Source organism: Oryctolagus cuniculus, chromosome 12, assembly GCF_051225735.1.
Source record: "Oryctolagus cuniculus isolate XC-2025 breed Fujian yellow rabbit chromosome 12, ASM5122573v1, whole genome shotgun sequence".
NCBI classification, from domain to species: Eukaryota; Metazoa; Chordata; class Mammalia; order Lagomorpha; family Leporidae; genus Oryctolagus; species Oryctolagus cuniculus.
In genome coordinates, this window is record NC_142878.1 from 97,504,865 (window position 1) to 97,525,156 (window position 20,292).

Below are 20,292 nucleotides of genomic sequence, written 5' to 3' on the forward strand. Positions count from 1 at the left end.
AAGGCCCCACTGAGGACTAGGCTTACCCACGCACAGGCCAAGATGTGTACATACCTCAGGGTGGTTGTCTTGGTGGCTCAGAAGCTGGCGTTTAGACTGGCGCCTAGTCCAGATAGTGGCTTTGCTTGCCTGCCAGGGTAGTCTTCGGACCGCCCATCACCCACTACATTTCAGGATCTCTATTGTGCTGTATACCCCAGCTTAGTGTCTTTTTTGCGCCCATCTTTGCCCCGTGCTGCCAACAAGCAACATTCAGCCCTGACAAGCACAATTCTAATGTCAGGGTAGGTGGGATACTTGACTCTCCCTGCCTACCCTGTCAGTCGCTGGGTTGGTGAAACACACAGGACCCCTAGGTGTTTCGAATGGCAGGGCTTCCCTGAATGCTGTGGTCATTGGGAGAAGTGTTAAGGCCTCATATTTGCATAGAGATATCTCTGCAGTATCACTCAAAGGTACTAAAAGTTGTGAGTAGTGATATCTGTTGCTTTTTTTTTTCAGCATATTTTTTATTAACTGGGTGTCAATTCATCTGACCTCTGCTATTTTGTTGGGAAGTGTCAGCTCCACACTGGGATGTCTTGGGTTTTCTTTTTCTCGTGGTTTGTTATGGACAATCAATTCAACTCGATTTCTAACTGCCTCACCACAGTCTTGACCTCAGTGACCATTGGTGTTTTTCATACCCTCTGCTTTTTGGGTTCATTTCATTTGGGCCCTGTGCTCCTGTTTATCTTTTCCTACTCTCCTGTATTCTTCCAGAACTGGTAGCGGTTACAAAGTTTCAGCAGTTTGTGAAGAGATTGCTGCTGAAGGCTCTTAGTCTCATCCATCATTTTTAGCCAGACTCATTGTGCTGACAAGCCTCTGGCTGGTCGGATACACTGCTGTGGGCATGAGGCGGTATTATCTCATGGGGTGTTTCTGGGGAACCACATGACTCCAACTCTAGTTGCTATACTATGCTTAGATCCCCAAATTCCTCATGTGTTCATGCTGTGTAATCTGGTGTTTCCTACCATGAAGCCATGGGCCCTGCTCCAGCACACAGTGCTCTTGTTACTCAGCTAGGGCTGGTGGCTGCAAGGCAGACCTGTGGCTGTGTACTGGGGAGAACCCTGGGGCTCGAAGCATCACCTTGCCCCAGAAGTACTCACTGCCAAGGCCAGCTTCCCTGAAGAAGCATTCTTCTTGTTGGAGGTTCCAGACACTGGCACAGATCTCATCGTAAGCCATCTCCACAATGTTGTCCATAGGACAGGGCCACCAGGGTCCCACTCTGGGTTTAGGCAGGCCATTGAGAAGCTCCAGCTGGGCCAGCCTGAGACTTGGCCTGCTGGAGTGTGGAGATAAGGCACATTTACAAACATGGGATGTGAGTAGCACCAACTCATGCCCGCCCTCCAAAGCAGTAACAGTGCATCTGTGGCTAGAGGTAAAACGGGCCCCAGCAGATGTCCCACTCCCTGGTCACAAGGTGACTCTGAGAGGACTGGCGGTGACAAGCTGAAGACTGAGTCACAGGGATAGAGACACATGGGCAGGACATGTCCTCTGGCAAACAGTTGCCTGCCCTGCTAGGGAGCAAAGACCTCTGACACCCTGCATGGCTGCCTCCCCAGTGAAGGAAGCACCAGGAGCCTCACTGAAGCTGTGGGTCACCCCTGAGACCCAGTCAGGCATCAACTCCCCAGATATCTCGATGATGACAGATACACCTGCTGAGGAGTTCTTGTACCCCAGCACTCTGGCTCTCTCACCCCCACTCCTCAGACTGCTCCCTCTGCCTTCTGATGGCTGGCTCTGGGATCTCAATGGATCACTTTTTGTGCCACCCACAGATGGAATGCCCTTACATGGACAGAAATTGAATGTAGTCCAGAGAGTGGCCCTCTCCTCTTGTGAGCCAGGGAAGCTGTGGTGACTTCCGGAATTCCACATAAAGGCCACTTGGTCTGAGTCAACCCTAAGACTATCTCTTGGGCAGTGAGTGGAAGAGGCCATGGGAACCCCTTTGGGCAACTCCATGACAAGATGCAATATTGTCTTCTGAGACAGGAGGACATGGTCCTGTGGGAGTGCCATGGCTCCCTCAGCCTGTTTTGTCTCTCCCAGGATCTACTGTGACACTTCAGGGATCCCTGCAAAGTCAAAGTCCACAGGGCTGGCAGACCTACCTGGTATGGGGAGAGTCCACGTAAGGCTCCTCCTGGTTCCCAGATGTCTGGTTGACTGTAAATCAAGTCAGATAAGGAAGGACACCTTCAGGAAATGGTCCAACGCCACAGCTACCGCCACCAGGACTTCTACTTTTCCATGAGAGACATCTGGGACTTTGGCAACAGCCTCAGAGGCTACAGTGTGTCTCCAGGCCACCATCCCGGGCTGACCATATGCCCTTGGAGCCAGGTGATCCCATTCTCTCCATTGAAACAGGATGTTACCCACATCTCCCGTGGCCTCATTTTCTGGAAACCCTAAGATCATCTGGCCCCCAACAACATCAGCTCCAGCAATAGGCTACCTGGCTGTTGGGTTGAGAACAGCCAAATGCGAATTTGCTCTTCATTGTCTTGGAGACTGCATGGACAGTGAACTCTGTGTACTGCTACTGGGTGGAAGTGTGAGTTCTACAGAGCCTCTGGTCCACCAGGATCTCTGGGGCCACCCAGAGAGTGTAGGGCATTAGTGGCTCCAGTCAGACCTAATGCCCAAGATGGAACACTGAGGGCATGGCATAGTGTTCTAGAGAACTCGGGAGCTCAGTCAACTTCATCAGGGAAGAGAAAGGCCACATGGTTTGCTAGGCTGAAATCCAGAGGTAGCTGCAAAACGCAGGGGGCTGTGGCTGTCAGGGAGTGTTACCAGGGTGTGAATATCCCACAGGAGATGGCCATAGTGTTACTTCTACTGTGAAACAGATTATTTGACACTCTACAGACAAGGAGATTGAAATCCACAAAAGATCTGTCACACGTGTGTGAAAACACGCTGAGGAGCAGCCGAGACTTTCCACTCTTGCACTGTGGCTTTTGTTCCCTCTAACAAGCTGCCTCCAGTCACATCCTCTCTCCGGTGTTTTGAAACTGGAGGGAATACAGTAACTCTTTCCTCCATACCCACCCTCCCACCCCACCTTCTCTGGCGGTGATAGAGCTTGAGATTGAGTCACAGGGATAGAGACACATGGGCAGGACATGTGCTCTGGCAAACGGTTGCCTGCCCTGCTAGGGAGCAAAGACCTCTGACACCGTGCAAGGCTGCCTCCCCAGTGAAGGAAGCATCAGGAGACTCACTGAAGCTCCCACCCCACCTTCTCCCTCTCCTATTCCCGTTCCCCAAAAGGTTTCTCTGGGAAAAAAAAAAAAAAAAGAAAATCCCAGATCTGGGTTTAGAAAAGTCTGTCTATACTATCAATTCAACAGTAAATTTCTCTCTCCCCCGCCCATCCCCGTAACTCTGCCTATAAAATAAAAAATCAATCTTTATAAAAAGGTAAGTGTATTTCAATGGAAATAAAATGGAAATCCAAGCATGAAAAAAGAAAGCTAGAGGATGCGGCCTCCTGCTCCAAGGCCAGTTGCATCAGGGAGGAGGAGATCTCTGCAGCCCTGGGACCTTCAAAGCTCTGCATTTCCCACTCTTTGTTCCTACACAAGTACCCTGACCAAAAATGGCCGCAAATGTTTAGAGAACTATTTACAGAATTGTTTACACAAACCTACAGACTGTTGGTAAATGTTCTTTGAAGAAGTGTGGAGTCGGATGCCAACTTGAGACCATCTTAAGTCTCAGAGCCTTGGCCACCTTACCTGTGCTGAGTTTGGCAACAAGGTGCTCTGTCAGCTTGAGCAGCTCAGTGAGTAGTTGCCGGCTCTGGCAGCTGTCAGGGTCCTGCTGGGTGAGGAGGGCCTGGAGATTTTGATGAATGAGCTGAGAAAGAGCTCTCCCTTCCTGTAACTTCTGCTGTAATTGGGTCAGCTCTTGGGCCTGCTCTTGAATTTGAACACCACATTTCCTAAGGTGTGACAGGAGAGAAGATGTCAAGGTGGGAACGGCCCCATGGTGTGTTCTGTGTCTCTGCAGAGATTTGGTGAGAATGTGCTCACAGGGCCCTCTAAGCAGCATCACTGCCTGTGTGTGGGAAAATGCCCACAGTAGGGAAGAGGAAAAGATGGAGCAAGAGATTCCTCTTTAGTAGAGAGACAGACCTTGCGAGATTACTAGACACTGGGCTGATTTTTTGGTTCTCTAAACAACACCAAGGTTCTTCCTCAGCTCCCTCACCAACATGTTCCTTAAGTTCCTCACTCCAGCCACAGACCTTTCCTTATTAAAATGCAGTGTGCAGCGAGTGGTCACAAAGGTAGACACAGAAACATGCCAGGCACAATGGCTTTCAGCAGAAATAACGACTGACAGGGAGAATCTAAGACAGCATCCACGGTCAGGAGGTGATGGAGACACAGTTAATGAGGAGGGGATCCTACAGCACTGTGTGGATACAAAACGTCTCTGTGTGGTTCACGTTCTTCAATTTTGTATGTGAATTTCAAGTCAATAAGTGCCTCGTTTTTCAAGTCGAAAAGAGGTTCTAAATATCCACTGCAGCCTACAATTTGGTGATTTCTCTGTTGTCTGCCTGTTTTATAAATCTGAGGGGTCAGCCCACCATGTAAATCCCTGCCCTTCTCCTGGCCACATCAGTTCTTGGTTCCCCAGCTGAGCTGCCCCACTTGAGAGATGCATTCACCTTTCCACCTGCCCACCCGAGAGAGCCCCCTTACTTGAGATTCTCCGCAGGTAGCAGCTCCTCTGCCAGCTGCCCCTCCAGGAAGTGCGGCTTCTCCCTCAGCATTGATTCAATTAGATCTTCATACTCTTCACAATCTGAGGAAAGACACGCACACACATACACCTGCCTCAGTGGAAAGGTGAGCGGGCTGCTAAGGTCACTGTCTGTCAGGAAGTGGAGCTACACCATCAAGCTCTTGGTGTGAATTTCCTCCTCTTTGTTTCTTTAGCTCCCATGGACAGGACAATTATAATCTCCATTTTATTTATATTTGTTCAGGGATTTAAAAAAAAAAGGTTTATATATTTTTTTGGAAAGCCAGAGTTACACAGAGAGAAGGAAAAGCAAATAGACAGAGAGAGAGGTCTTTCAATCTTTGGCCGATCCAAAGCCAGGAGCCAGGAGCCTCTTCCGGGTCTCCCACATGGGTGCAGGGGCCCAAGGCCTTGGACCGTCTTCTACTGCTTTCCCAGGCCACAGCAGAGAGCTGGATTGGAAGTGGAGCAGCCAGGTCTTGAATCGGCACCCATAGGGGATGCCGGCACTGCAGGCGGTGGCTTTACCCACTATACTACAGTGCCGGCCCCTCAGGGAATTTTTTCTAATCCCTTCTTTTTTTTTAAATATTAATATTTTATTTCTTATTTTTTCAGTTAACTTTTTTTTAAAGATTTACTCATTTATTTGAAAGGCAGAGTTATAGAGATTCAGAGTCAGGGAGAGAGAGCTAAGTCTTCCATCTACTGGCTCACTCCACAAATGGCCACAATGGCTGGAGCTGTGCCAACCTGAGGCCAGGAGCTAGGTTCTTTCCCCAGGTCTCCCACACAGGCGCAGGGGTCCAAGCTCTTGGGCCATCTTAGACTACTTTCCCAGGCCATAGCAGAGAGCTGGATCAGAAGTGGAGCAGCCAGATTCAAACCAACACCTGCAGGTGGTGGCTTTACCTGCTATGCCACAGCGCTGGCCCCATATAATGTATTTTTCATTTATACTACTACCAAAGGCTTAATGGCTCTACTTAATAAACAGTTCAAGAAATAAAGTATAAGTGGACCATAATCCAGCCAGAGAATAGACAAGAGTTATATACAATAATCAAATCAAAAGATGCTCATCTTCACTTATGTTAAGTAACTCTAAAGTAGTCACAGAAACACCAAAGCTATAGTAGTATATAATTCCCACCAATTTATTGGATAAAGATTTAAAATAACATTTGAGAAAATACTACATTGGCAGCAAATGAGCGAAGAAGAGTTCAAATGCACCTGAAGGGACTTGGCAAAGTGACTCAGCTGGAGCGGGACAGTGTCAGAATTCCCACCCTACAGCTCAGTGAAAATGTGGAAAATTGGCTGAACTTGTGCCTCAGTTATTCCTGCACAACCAACTGATGCTGTAACTACTAACGCTAATCCTTCTCAGAGCATGGTAGCTATGTAACTTATTTGGTAGAGAGAAGAGAAGGATCAAGGTTAGCAAACAGGTCATTTCTCCAAGAGGTGACATCAAATACTCATCATTTCGGTGACACTGAACCTATAGAACTTATTGTGGAATGGGAACATGAATAATGCTGTGTCTCCCATTCAATCTATATTAACAAATTTCTCTATTTTATTTATATTTCTTTTTTAGAAATAAAACATTAAACACAGGGAAAAGAACGAACTTACTGTGGTCCCGCAGGTGCTTTGCCAGGAGGTAGGCCTTAGCCTCAGCTCTAAGAAGCTTCTCCTTCAGTTCTTTTGATTCTCGTTGGCTCTTTGCCAGTTGAGAGCTTAATTGCTCACTGGTTTCTACCCTCACGTCAAGTGAGGGACCGAGAGTCAGTGCCATATCGATGCTTGTAGCAAAATGAGTATATCCAGGGACTAGGAAGAAGACACCCAAGAAAAAGAGGAGTTAAAGAAAATGAAACCTCTTTCAGTAGGACTGATAGATGAGGATAACTGTACCTCCCAACTTACTGTTAGGAAACACCCCACAACACTTTAACGCCTTTATTCTCGATTCAGTCAGGTGCCAGAGCTCAGAGCATAAGCTCCTGCTTATTGCTCAACATCCGACAGAGTGAGAGAAGTAGGGCTTCACTTCCAGGTAACTTGGCAGTTACTGTCACAGAATCAAAACACGGGGGGTATCATGGAATCTTGGGAGCCACTGCCTTCCAGTTGCCTAGGCCACCTGGCTGATGCACAAGCCTGATTGGTCCTTTTAAAGTCTTAAGGGGACCACCTCTGAAAGTCTTAAGGGGACCACCTCTTAACGTCTTAAAGGGACCACCCACTCAACACAGCCTCCACAGTTGTGTACCCCTGGCTGAAACCATAGTCCTACCTTTTCCCAAAAGCGTCTAAGCATATTTCTCATTCCTCTGTTCTAAAAGATTAAGGCAGGACTCATATCCTAACAATTTTTACTTTAAGGGTTGTCATAAAGTCACTCCAACTTTTCTTTATGTCAAAAGAGACCACAAGGCTTTTCCACCACTGAGAGATGCTGAATTATAAACTGCCCATGATGTTCTTCTCAGACTCTTCAGCTTCTTAGACCCACACAGCACAGCACAACACTAAGCCAAGGGTTCACTTTTAAATGTTTTGTATCCCATCTCAGTAGACTTTCTGTTGCACTCAAGGGTTGTGCTGGCTTTGCCCTGACAGGGGCAGCACATGGGCATTTCATTCAACTGAAAGCCAGTTAGATGCCCTTACATCCTCAGTGTCTTCCTCTAAGTGGGCCTGCCCTGTTTCACCATCACTTGACGGACACTTTACACTTGACACTTATGGGTTTCATTCGAGCCCCACAAGAGCCTTTTCAAGATATCAACTGACACAAATAGTTGATGTGAACCTCCCCCCAATACACAGTGAACATCCATGTGGGAAAACTTGCAAATCTGATGGTATTCTTTTCATATTTGCATTCAGTTTATCTACATATTGAACAGGATCCATCTGCAGTTTTTATGTAACATTGCCTGATAAATTTTCTTATTGGCTAAGTCCTATTGAATGGTAGCTGAATTCCACTAATGAGGCTGGTCCTGAACCCCTCAGCATCTTCCCACTCTAATGTGTAAGATATCAGTTTCTGAGATGAATCAAAGGTATGAAGAAATTCATTTTCAGCTGTCTCTGATCTTCATATTCTATGGCAGAAATAATTATTCATCAAATTCTTAATCTTAAAAATCATAAACTAAAGCATCACAAGATTACATGTCCTACTTTACATTGTACAGGGGTGGATTTAGGGTAGTGTTAATAAAAACAAAGTAACAGTGACAACTTCTTGGTGAATTTATACCCAGCATTTGGCAAAGCACTGTACAAATGACAACATTTCACTTTCATCACAATCCTTGAGATGATCATGAAAGTACAATGTCCCAAAGAAGAGGGACAGGAAATGACTCCTCTGGCCATATTTAAAGGAACATGTTCTCTGGTTCTGGCAGAGTGGCCAGTGAATAAAGGGAGCAGCACTTATTACAGCATCATTTTCCAGGGCATATATGTGCCTCATGGGCTACTAGGACCAAAATATGGAGGCATCTGCAAGCTTTCTTTCCTATATGCAACACAACTCCTATCATCGAGGATTTCAGATTCTTTGAGATGTCCAAGAGAAGTATGAGATTAGGGTCTTTGACTGATGTAATTTCATCTGCTATTTAATATCCGTGATTCTCTCTAAGGCTCTTGCCTGGTGTGTGACATTCCTTCCTGCTAAGAACACCACTGTAATCTTGGGGTCTTGGCTACTATATAGGCCAACATATCTGAGACACTCATGTCACCACTTCTGTGTGGGGTCTGGGGCATGCTAAAATTGTACACATCCAGTCTGGAATTTCCCTGAGGTTCAAGTGACACACATTCATCCACAGGGCATGACATTGGCAGATGAAAACAGTCTATGGCTTCATCTTTGTATTAACTGAAGTCCCGCAGTCTAGAGACCAGGTTTTCTCAAGGTAGGAGATCAGCATTGAACTACAGAAGGGAACGTCTGAGCAAGATTTCATGCCCTCCACACTCAAAAATCAAATAGAATAAGACACAGCACCACACTATGTCTGCTGGTCACATGTAAGAATTGGAAACAGACACCTTAGAGCACAGATCCTAAGTGAAATGTTCACCTTCTACATGCAATGCACCTCTACTTACCATATACGTACGTGTAAAGCTTCACGGCCACAATGTTGTATCTGAAATTATGAAAGTCAAATGTATTTTCAAAGACAGATCTTCTTGGTCTTTAGCAAGGCAATAGGATGTAAATACCACATAAGCCATGCAGTACTTGTACTTCACTGCATCAGAGCCAGAACATTTAGCCAAACACATAATGTCGGCAAGGAAATATGTGAACATTCTCATAATGCAGGTAAATAAAGACAATGCATAGTCTCTCGCCTCTTCTATAAGGTTTTGTCACTGAATGAGAATATGAAATATCTTTCAATTCATACATCTTATTAGAGCTTAGAACTAAAAATGAGGTTATGGAGGTTTAGGGGTCATAGTTTGAAATGAATACAGGGAGGATGATATGGAAGGGAATATGGTTTGGGATGAAGGTGTTTCAGAGAACAACCCCAGTGTACCAAGATACTATACCCTTTTTTCTTTCCTAAAACTCAATTCTCATTGTCATTTATTCTTTTTAGAAACATTGTTGATTCTGTTCGTTCCCCTTATTCTACCAATAGCATATTATCGTCCACTTTTCTCTCCTAAGGTCCAGAATAACACTAGACTCATTCAATAGGCTCTGGATTCTAATGTCTTCCAACCTCGTGGATCAGCTAAGTTTCAGGTTAACTTGCCAGAGATGGTAAATCATTTCTAAGGAAGTACGAAGACTGAACAAAACTCTGCTGCTCAGAATCCCATCTTTGATGACTCCAAGGCGCTCATTTGGGTTAGTGATACATCTCCTAACTATGTTCCCCTTCTGCTTCACTACAACCCATTCTCTCTCCCTTGGGCATATTTGGCTTAGAGGAACTGCCTTTTGAGTTTTTATTATCTGTATGTTCTTCCTCTATACATGAATGAGGTTACTTTAAAGTTTCCTTCTATCTATTTAAATTCCTTTGTAAACTTAATTTGAAAAATCAAGAGAAAGCAATAACATAATGAAAACAAAATGTGTGCTTTTTATTTAATCTCCAAAACAACTAAAAAAAAGTTTGAAATAAATGTGGAGGTGTTTCCAGTACCATGACAACTGTGTTGGATTTCTAATTCCAATGACGTAGATTCTTCCATCCATTTTGTGATGTTTGTAACTGTATTAGTAACAACTGATGTTACTAACCTGGTTAACAGGTACTACCAAACTTTTAAGGATGAACTAACAGCAATTTATCTGAAATGATTCAAAGCAATGTAGAGCAAGGGAATCCTTCCTAACAAGTTCTCCATGAGGTCAGAATTCCCTTTATTTCAAAACTGGACAATGACAAAGCATCACCACAAAAATGAAAACTATAGGCCAACATCTCTCATGAACACAGATGCAAAAATTCTCAATAAACTGCTAGAAAACTGACTATAGCACCGTATTTAAAAAGATCACTGTGCCAAACAAGTGAGATTCATCCCAGGGATGTGAGGATGGTTCAAAACAGAAATCATACATATCACATATTACCTCAATGGAACAAAAGATTAAAGTTATATGATCATCTCAGTAGATAATGAAAAAGCATTTGCCACATTCAATATCCATTCAAAATAAAAGCCCTGAATTAATTTGATTTTGAAGGAACATACTTCAACATAATAAAGGTAGTAAGTGGCAAACCCACAGTCAATGTCATAGCGAATGGAAATGTTGGAAAAATCTCAGCTAAGATTTGGAACCAGATGAGGTTGTCTACCGTCACCACTCTTATCCAACATAGTACAAGAAGTTTCTGTCAGAGCAATTGTGCAAGAGAAACAAAAGGCATACAAATAGGAAAGGAGAAGTTAAAACATCTCCATTTGTAGATGACATGAGTCTCTATGTAGAAAAGCCTAACATCTACATCAAAGACTGTTAGAATAGGCAAACTACTTCAGTGAAGCTGCAGGATAAGAAAGCAACAACCAACAAGTAGAAGTTTGATATGAAAATAATAAGAGCAATGACTTCAAAAAGAACAAATTACCTTGGGATAAATTGAAATAAGAATGTAAAAGATCTCTACAAGGAAAATTAGAAAATCTGAATCAAAGAAATTATAGAAGAAACAAATAATGGAGAACCACTACTGTTCATAGTTGGGAGAATTGGTATTTTTAACTTATTTATACTACTCAAACCAATTTGCAGACTCAATTGAATACCATCAAGATGTAAATGACATTCCTCACAGAACTAGAAAAATAATTCTAAAGTTCTGACTTTCAAACAAACAAATGAATAAATCTAAAAAAAGAAAAAGAAAGAAAGAAAAGTGTGGGGCTACCACACAGCCATCCCTTGTTCTCATCACAGAATATCTCATGAAGGAGGCAATAGAACTCAACTTCTGGGGTCTTTCCAGACTAAACAAATAATCATTTGTAACTGACAGGCACTACACCTGGTTCCTGAGGTTTCTAATGACCTCGCTGGCACTCTAAATCTGATGTTAAGATGTCCCTTTGCAGAGCAGAGATGATTTCTGATTTTCTACTTGACTGGAGCTCTTCTTGCTCCCTTAGCTGGCTTTCCAAGGGCTTTTTCCCAGGGCAGTGGCCTGTGCTGAGCCCAGATGCACAGAGCATGGCCTTTCCATGAGAACCAATGTCCTGAGGGTATCATGCTCCTCACCCTCTGAAAACAAATATACCTTCTTCAGAAAAAGTTGAATATGGTGCCAGCACTGTGACATAGTGGGTAATGCCTCTGCATGCAGTGCTGGCATCCCATATGGGCACTAGTTCGAGTCCTGTCTGCTCCACTTCTTCTCCAGCTCTCTATTATGGCCTGGGAAAGCAGTTGAAGATGACCCAAGGGCTCAGGTCCCTGCACCCACGTGGGAGACCCAGAAGAAGCTCCCAACGCCCAGATTTGCATCAGCACAGCTCTGGCCGTGGTGGCCATCTGAGGAGTGAACCAGCAGACGGAAGATCTCTTTCTCTCCCTCTCCTCTCTCTGCATAACTGTGACTTTCAAGTAAATCTAAATCTTATAAAAAAGAAAATGTTGAATATTCTGCAGTGACTTCTATACTTGGGAGAAGGCAGGTTTGTCACAAGGACAATAATGACTAGAGGCAAAGTTGAAGCTGTACTGTTTTCAGCCCTGGCACTGTATCAGGCCTTAAGATGCAGTGCTTCTTAGCTTTTCAACAGCCCTGCAAGTTAGGTGCAGTTGCCTGCTTTTACTGATGGTGAGACCTACACTCAGGGAGAGGTAAGGTGGCTTATTCTAGGTCACTCAGACTAGCAAAGACAGATCCAGAATTCAAATCCTACAATGTCCTGTGTCTTTTCCACACAGGTCCATGTATCTCAAGTATGACAGTGACATGGGCCTTCTATACCAAGGATGGGCACAGGAGCTGTGGGACAAGAAATTCTTTCATTCTGAAAGCATGATGCTCTTAACATATTACTATGATTTAACAGTGTTTTGGGGGAGGGCAGATGCCATTTTCCAGCAGGTTAAACAACAACTTGGGAAGGCCACATCCCATATCAGAGTCCTTGTTCCAGTCATGGCCACTCTGCTTTTGATCCAGATCCCTGTCAAAATATCTTGGGGAGCAGTGGATGATACTTCAAGTACTTGGGCCCCTTCCACCCACATCTGGACCAGACCAAAGCCAGGAACCAAGAACTCCATCTCTCTCTCTCTCTTCCCCTCCATCGCTACATCTCCAATACTCTGTCAAATAAAAACATAAATCTTTAAATAGTGTTGAATCTACATATTTGGAAAAGCAGAAATAGTCGAACAGGACTTCAAAGAACTGCATCAGTGTCCATACACCAAGGTGAACACTCCCCCTCCACCGTGGACTCAAGTCATATGTCTGTCACAGCACTTCCCGTGCCTTTTGGCAGTTTCTTGTTTTCCAGGTGGAGCTCCTGGAGAGCTGGGGTAACATTTCATTCAACTCTGCATCAACAGCACATAACAGCACCAGTAACAGCTAGGTAGGAGCACTCAGTAACCATGTGCTCAGAGGCTGAAAAGAGAAGACATCATCTCATGGGCATTCTGTCCCAGTGGCCTCTCAAATCCTCTGCCTTCTCCATTTTGAAAAATCCTCAGCAAAGTTCATTTCTGTAGGGGAATCCTGACAACTCCTTCAGAGTGTCTGAGGAGAAAATCCATGTGTTGAGCAGTGATAAATGTGGCAGGGATAAGGAAGCAATGTCACCACACACTGCTCGTCTGGGCTGCATCCAAAACCAGTGCATCCCAACACTCAGCAGTTGTCACACCCCACTGGAACTGTCTGGTTTGGGGCCATCTTTCCTCACTCCCTTGGACACTTCCAGGGCATAGATCAGGCTTTATTGCCTGTTGCCAATGCCTAGGGCATTACTTGCAAAACTCAGGAGAAAATGTTGTGAAAACCTTTCTAAAGGCTGAAGATGTGCTGAAGATTAGTATCACCACTGCTTTGGTGCAAGGGAACCTTTCTTTTGTATCTGCTGACCTAAAAGGAAGAACTGTGTAGGTAATGACTGGCATCCCCAGCCCACCTCCAAGTGTTTCCATCCATCCATGCCCACATTTACCTGATGGGCATCGCTGGAAGGGCAGTTCCAGGGTCAAGGCTCTGGGGTCTGGAGTAAGGCCTCCTGTGCACATCCCCTCTTCTTGGCATAGGTCTTCCTTGGGAGAACAAAGCAGGGCTGCATTCCTTCTGTCGATCTCCTTGTTCAGATACTCAAGGAGTTCTGGATAAGGGCACTATCTCATTCCTTGCTGCTCAGTACCAGTTGCTATTTAGGGAGGGTGATGATGCTGTGCACATTCTTTGCTTTTCTCTGGACCTTCCCGAACTCAGCCTGAAGGTACACTCATTCAGACCCACTTTTGTGACCCCAGGATCTACTGTCACCTCATTCTTCTCTTTGTCTTCTTGGATCTCCCACCCACCAGGCACTGCATCTCCTATTATGCTCTTTTTGTTCTGCATTCTCAGGCCAAAGGTTCAGCGAGATGCTCCTGAAGGAAACATAATCAGGGTTGGGTATGCTCTTGACCACAGTTGTTACTGATCTCTATTACAGACATCTTATTCCATAATTGACTCAGACACACCCCAGAGCATGAAGTGACCTCACAGACCTACAACAGCTTCCTTATTTTTCAGGAAGACAATCAAGGCTCAGGAAGGATTAGACTTGCCTATATCTCCACAGTTACTTGGATACAGCACCACAATTAAAAACCTTGGTCTCAAAACATCCTGAGTCTCAGAACCTCTTGTGTTCAAGGTGGCCTTTGAAAGAAAAGCAAAATTTCCTTACACCATATGGAAAAGAAATGAGGACCATGACAATAGGAAACGTGTTATTGTGGGTTCTACAGCTATGTGAATTACCACCAGCCAGTTTTAAGTCAGTAGATGATAAACTGGGACCTGGGAACACAGGACAAAACAATCACACTCATCAGAATTTTAAATTGTAAGCATAATGCACTTAACTTATTATTTGTTCAGGTTTCGCTCATGTAATAGGAGGCAGCCTTCATGAGAGCAAGAACTGTTGTCTGTCGGGGTCACAGAGTATGCCCAGTGACTTCACAGGTGCCTGCATAGAAACATTCACAGGTGTTGAAATAAGATGGACTAAAACAATTTTCTGAACTGACAACTCACTCGGAACTCACAACTCCAGAGAGTAAATGGGCAAAAGTGGGGAGAGGGGGCAGGAAGCAGAAGGAAGAAATAGAAGCAGTAAAACTATGTGCAGATCCGAGGGAAAGTGGAATAAGGATATGGGCTAGAGAGGCGGCTGAGAAGCTCAGGGAGGGCAGAGATCTGACTGAGAAGTGGCTTATTTAAAAACTTACTTTGTCATTCCAGGTCCCCATCAGCTGCCAGACGCACCAGATCTCAGAAGGGAATGGCAGAACCTGGCACCAATGTCACTGCTGCTGGCTCTTCCACGTGCGGCCTCTTCCTCAACATTGTCAGTGAACTTGCTGCTCTCATCTTCAGTGTCATCCCCGTGGCTGCGCCTGGAAGGCAGTTCAGAAGACAAAGGGGATTCCCTTCACAGATGGCTTCCAGACAGAAGGGCAAATTACACTCCCATCTGCCTCCTCACAGGCTTGGCCCCCGCGAGCCAGGCTGGCAAAGAAGGCAGAACTCAACCTTCTCCTTTGGCATGGATTCTGTGTACACAGAAGCCTACGCTTCAAAATATAAGATGGCTTTGACTGCACACATCTGTAATTAAGTTGCCAGCCTCCAGATAAAGTGGCTACCTTCTTCCTCATTTCAAGTCAGCCTGACTTCTTCCCATTCCTGCCACTGTCCTGTTAGGCAACAACCTTCCCTTCTTTAACATGTGAAAGGGACTACCATTTTCCCCAGCACTGAGTTATGAGAAGGCCCTTCCTTTCTTGGGGCTTAGGAGATCCCTGTTCCTCTCGTACTTTCCCACTGTAGGAATCAGTTGTGCATAGGGTAACAATCTGTATAAGGAACTTCCCTCTTGTAGTCCTGTGTGATCCAGAGCTCCAGGAACAGTCAAGAGCAAAGGAACAGAATGGTTCACACGTTTCTTTATCCTTTTCCCAACATCCCCGCCTTCCCATATTTCTCAAACCCTTGACCAATATAACCATCCTTTGCCTTAGAGGTTTCTTGCACTGCTTTGTCCTCAAGGGATTTTTCATCCATTCTTTCATTCCCCAAAGATGGGCCCAGTCCCCCTAGGCCCAAAACACCTGTAGTCTTTTCCAAGGATAGGGAGCCTTTGGTCCTGGCAAAGCTCCAGGGCAGTGCTGAGTGGCAGAAGGAAGCTTGTAAAACAGATACCAGGCATCGGTGGCTCCTGAACACCTGAAATGTGGCCATGTGACTGAGAATCTGCATTTCTTGTTTTATTTTATTGAAGTTATTTCATATTTAAATACTCACATGTGGCTGGTGGCTACCATATTGGACAGCACAAATCTGCGCTCTTTCTTCCTTTTTACATCAGTTAAAATTTGTCCAATTTGAGATCAAGAACTGTTGTTCAGGCCGGTGCCATGGCTCACTTAGCTAATTCTCCGCCTGCGGTGCCAGCACACTAGGTTCTAGTCCCAGTTGGGACGCTGGATTCTGTCCTGGTTGCTCCTCCTCCAGTACAGCTCTCTGCTGTGGCCCGGGAAGGCAGTGGAGGATGGCCCAAGTCCTTGGGCCCCTGCACCCGCATGGGAGACCAGGAGGAAGCACCTGAATCCTGGCTTCACTTTGGCGCAGTGTGCCGGCTGCAGCAGCCATTTGGAGGGTGAACCAATGGAAGGAAGACCTCTCTTTCTTACTCTCTCTCTCTCTAACTCTGTCAAAAATAAAGAACTGTTGTTCACATTACTGATTCATTCTGAAAGCAGAGGTATTAATTATGTTAATTCATGAGACACCAAAGAAAATATCTTATGACTGCCTCTGTGTCTTCCAGAATCTGTGCAACTTACAGAATCTCCAGATCTGATTGTGATCCTGGCCTCAACAGCTACCTCATTAAACTCCTCTCCTTAGCACTGCATAAGTAGGTCTCAAAGAGATTAGGTGACTTGTTCAAGGTGACCCAGGAATCCCTGACAAGGGCGATGCCAAGAAGTCAAGTCTCTGGGCTCTATGACAGATGTGGCTGTTTCTTCTGGTGACAGATGCAATCTTTACCTTTGCTTCTTCTAAGGCCAAGGCACCTGCCCTTGAGCAGACATCTGTGAATTGAAGGGCTCTCATGACAATGTACAGCCACCCTTGGCACATGAGGTGACCTGGAGCAGTTCATGTCTCCACTCCAGGTTTTGGTACCTGCAGGTTTACACGAGTATTTTCAATGACCCTGGCTGATCCCATCAAGAACTAAGAGGAAGTCAGCATGCTGTTCCAACAACTTGTGTTAAAACTCACCCTGGGAGTCTGTGTTGTGTTGTATCATGTAAAGCTGCCATATGGGTGCCACTGCCAGTTCCTGTCCTGTTCCTCTAACTCTTATTTTTTGTAATATTTATTTGTTTGAAAGCGTCACAGAGAAAGGAGAACAGACAGAAAGAGGGAGAGAGGGAGAGAGGCAGAGAGGGAGAGAGGCAGAGAGAAAATCTTCCATCCTCTGGTTTACTCCCCAACTGGCACAATGGCCACTTCTTGGCCAGGCCCATAACCAGGAACCGGAGCTTCATCTACAATTCTCACATGGGTGAAAGGACCCAAGCACTTGGGCCATGTTCCACTGCTTTCCTGGGTACATTAGCGGGGAGCTGGATTGGAAGTGGAACAGCTTGGACTTGAACCAGCACCCATATGGGATATCAGCATCACAGGTGGCTGGCTGCTTTACTCTCTATGCCTCAATGCTGGCTTTGCACAACTTCTGATCCAGTTCCCTGTTAGTGACCTGGGAAAACCAACAGAGGATGATCCAAGCACTTGGGCCCCTGATACTCATGGGGCAGTCCTGGATGAAACTGCTGGCTCTTGACTTCAGCTTGGCCCAGTCCTGGCCTTTATGGTCATCTGGGGAGTAGGCCAGCAGATGGAAGATCTGTATCTCCATCTCTTGCTCTGTAACCCTGACTTTCAAATCAATAAATAAACCTTAAAAAAATCCTCACCCTGTGTGAGAAGTGGGGGTGACAGAGAAAATAACCCAACCCACCAACTTCAGAGAATTATTTTAGAAACCGGCACTTTGGAGGAAAGCCTAACTGTGTATATGCATATGAGAGCGTGCTTTAAAATGTGAAAAATGAGGCTGGTACCGCAGCTCACTAGGCTAATCCTCCACCTTGCGGCGCCGGCACACCGGGTTCTAGTCCCAGTCGGGGCGCTGGATTCTGTCCTGGCTGTCCCTCTTCCAGGCCAGCTCTCTGCTGTGGCCAGGGAGTGCAGTGGAGGATGGCCCAAGTGCTTGGGCCCTGCACCCCACGGGAGACCAGGATGAGTACCTGGCTCCTGCCATCGGATCAGCGCGGTGCGCCGGCCACAATGCGCCGGCCGCAGCGACCATTGGATGGTGAACCAACGGCGAAGGAAGACCTTTCTCTGTCTGTCTTTCTCACTGTCCACTCTGCCTGTCAAAAACAAAATGAAAATAAAGATTGTTTGGAGGGAAAATTCAAATCTATGAAGAGATTTTTTCATAACATACATTTTCCTATTAATGACTCCTATTTAGGTGCATAAAAATTTTTGTTCCAAAATAAACTCTTAATTTATTTGAGAAGTTGAGAGACAGATAGCTCCTGTCCACTGTTTTACAGCTCAAATGCTCACAACATTTCCACAGCATTGAGCTGGGAATTCAGTCCAGGCCTCACCCCTTGAATGGTAGGAACCCAATTACTTGAACCATCACCAATGTTTTCCCTCTGTATTAACAGAGGAGTCAGCAGTCAGGAGTTAGAGATGCGTATAAAAACCAAGTACTCCAATATGGGGTGCAGGCTTCTCTACTGGCCTCCTAACATATAGGCCAAATGCCCTCCTGTATACTGCTTATATCTGAATTCTATTTTCCATTAACTTTGTTGAAATACCCATGTTTATCCCATATTCTTTTTTTTAACTTTTATTTAATGAATATAACTTTCCAAAGTACAACTTTTGGATTATAGTGGCTTTCCCCATATTCTTATAATGTGTCTTTCTTTGAACTGTCCCCAAATACATGCAAAGATGTTATATGATCAGGGCAACAACTGAATTACCTGCAACTCTGAGATTGCTCTTTACTAAAACAACACATTGGGACACCTCAATGAAACGGCATCAGTATCCTCACAGAAGCCTGTCTCTTAATGGGCTCTGAAGGGAAGAACAGAACAAACTGAAGGATACCTACGATAGGGCTGGCACTGTGCCACAGCAGATAAGGCCACCACCTGAACCTCCAGCATCCCACATGGGCACCAGTTCGAGTCCTGTCTGTTCCATTTCTGATCCGGCTCTCTGCTGTGGTCTGGAAAAGCAGTGCAAGATGGCCCAGGTCCTTGGGCCCTTGCACCTCCGTGGAAAACCCGTAGGAAGCTCCCGGCTCTGGATCAGTGCAGCTCCAGCCATTGTGGCCATCTGGGGAGTGAACTAGCAGATGGAAGACTTCTCTCTCTGTCTGCCTCTGCCTCTCTGTAACTCTGCCTTTAGAATAAATAAATAAATCTTTAAAAATATATCTATGATAAAGTAAAGTACTCTGAACACTGCCTAACTCATAACTGTTCTGTCTACGTGAGCATAAACCATTGCTAGTAATCCGCACACTATGCTCTAAGCTCACAGGAACTTCCTCTTGCCCTCTGATCACCTTATGGGACACCCCCATAGGCTAAGTCTGCTCCCACAGAGCCCATCTGAATTAACCTCAGTCCTTCTGTGGAAGGTATTGTGTCTCTCAGCATTCACACTGAAGCTTTAATCCCATTATCTTAGCATTTGGAGATGGTAATTTTGGAAAGAGATATGATTTCGATGAATTTATGAAGGTAGGTTCTTCATAATGGGATTAGTACACCTGAAAGTTTGCTCTTGTTTCTCACTCTCCCCCCACCCCAGGTGAAGACGCAGAAAGATGGTAGTCTTCTGTGACCCTGAAATGAGCCCTCACTATACTATCCACCTATATTGGTGCCCTGACCTCAGACTCCTGGCCTCCAGAACTGTGACAGAAATAATCTCTATTCTTTCTGCCATCCAGTCTATGATGTTTTATTACAGTAGCCAGAGCTGACCACAACATCTCAGTGCTGAGGCTGCCACAAGTTGTTCTTCCATTTCTGAGCACAGAGATTTTGCATAAAGTTCATGAATTAAAAGGATTTCGGAGTGAACCCCCACTCAATCAACTATCAACTGAATTCAATTCTTGATCTCTATTTAATCTCTGAGTTCATCTATTTTCCTCCTGGATGATCACACCTGTTTGCAGGACAAGACAGGAAAATGACAACCCCAAAATGCAGATCTTATGACGTGACAGCTCAATGCCTGGATCAGAGCAGGAGAATCTACTCCATGCCCTTAATTCCAAAAGGAATTTGAGTAATGTGCACTTACAAATGAATTGTCAGCAGATTCACTGAAACCTTCCTCAAGAACCACAACCTCATGGAGAAGCAGCACTCACTACCTTCAGGACCCCTCTGGGTCTCAGGGTACCCAGGAATCTGCAAAGGGTGCCTATGGCTGATTTTTAGCTTTCTTCCCCCCCAAGCTACTTTTCTAAATGCCACTGAGATGACACTGGTTCAGTCTCAGCCCTTCACTGCTGGGAGTTACACACAATGATCCTTTTATGGCATCCAGCTCTAGAAAAACATCC

The 20,292-nt window shown here is 45.2% G+C and overlaps 2 protein-coding genes across 14 annotated transcripts in view; both read right to left on the reverse strand.

Annotated features, from left to right (window-relative positions):
• Positions 1-492: 492 nt before the first annotated feature.
• LOC149123180 (NBPF family member NBPF6-like protein) lies at positions 493-14,562 on the reverse strand. 5 transcript variants are annotated; one of them, XM_070054445.2, is made up of 8 exons: positions 14,159-14,562; positions 13,543-13,975; positions 8,980-9,020; positions 6,475-6,672; positions 4,788-4,890; positions 3,813-4,018; positions 2,178-2,232; positions 493-1,336 (listed from the first exon to the last, which is right to left on the reverse strand). In XM_070054445.2, the coding sequence occupies exons 2-8, from the start codon at positions 13,629-13,631 to the stop codon at positions 1,060-1,062; spliced, it is 969 nt and encodes a 322-aa protein (XP_069910546.1). In that variant the 5' UTR covers positions 13,632-13,975; positions 14,159-14,562; the 3' UTR covers positions 493-1,059. The 5 variants fall into 5 exon arrangements, with proteins under 5 accessions (XP_069910546.1, XP_069910541.1, XP_069910544.1 ...); XM_070054440.2 differs by having other exon boundaries at positions 13,543-13,635; positions 13,869-14,562; XM_070054443.2 differs by lacking the exon at positions 8,980-9,020 and having other exon boundaries at positions 13,543-13,639; positions 13,869-13,975; positions 14,460-14,556.
• Positions 14,563-14,859: 297 nt separating this feature from the next.
• Positions 14,860-20,292, reverse strand: part of LOC127482730 (monoacylglycerol lipase ABHD2) — a 290,474-nt gene continuing 285,041 nt past the window's right edge. For 6 of the 9 annotated variants that reach the window (XR_016218315.1, XR_016218313.1, XR_016218324.1 and 3 more), the window contains one exon: positions 14,960-14,995. The gene's annotated coding sequence lies outside the window, so the exon portion shown is untranslated. Of the gene's footprint in view, positions 14,996-20,292 lie in introns of all 9 variants that reach the window. The other 3 variants (XR_016218314.1, XR_016218325.1, XR_016218319.1) reach the window with 1 other exon arrangement.

Excerpts from the sequence above, each read along its gene's own strand:
- LOC149123180 (XM_070054440.2), bottom strand. The coding sequence starts at position 13,918 with ATGCAGTGCCTGGTGGGTGGGAGATCCAAGAAGACAAAGAGAAGAATG. Across the intron at positions 13,636-13,868 it reads AAGACAAAGAGAAGAATGAG|ACCTATGCCAAGAAGAGGGG; the intron begins GTGACAGTAGAT and ends CTCCCAAGGAAG. Across the intron at positions 1,337-2,177 it reads GTGGACTCTCCCCATACCAG|CAGGCCAAGTCTCAGGCTGG; the intron begins GTAGGTCTGCCA and ends TCCACACTCCAG.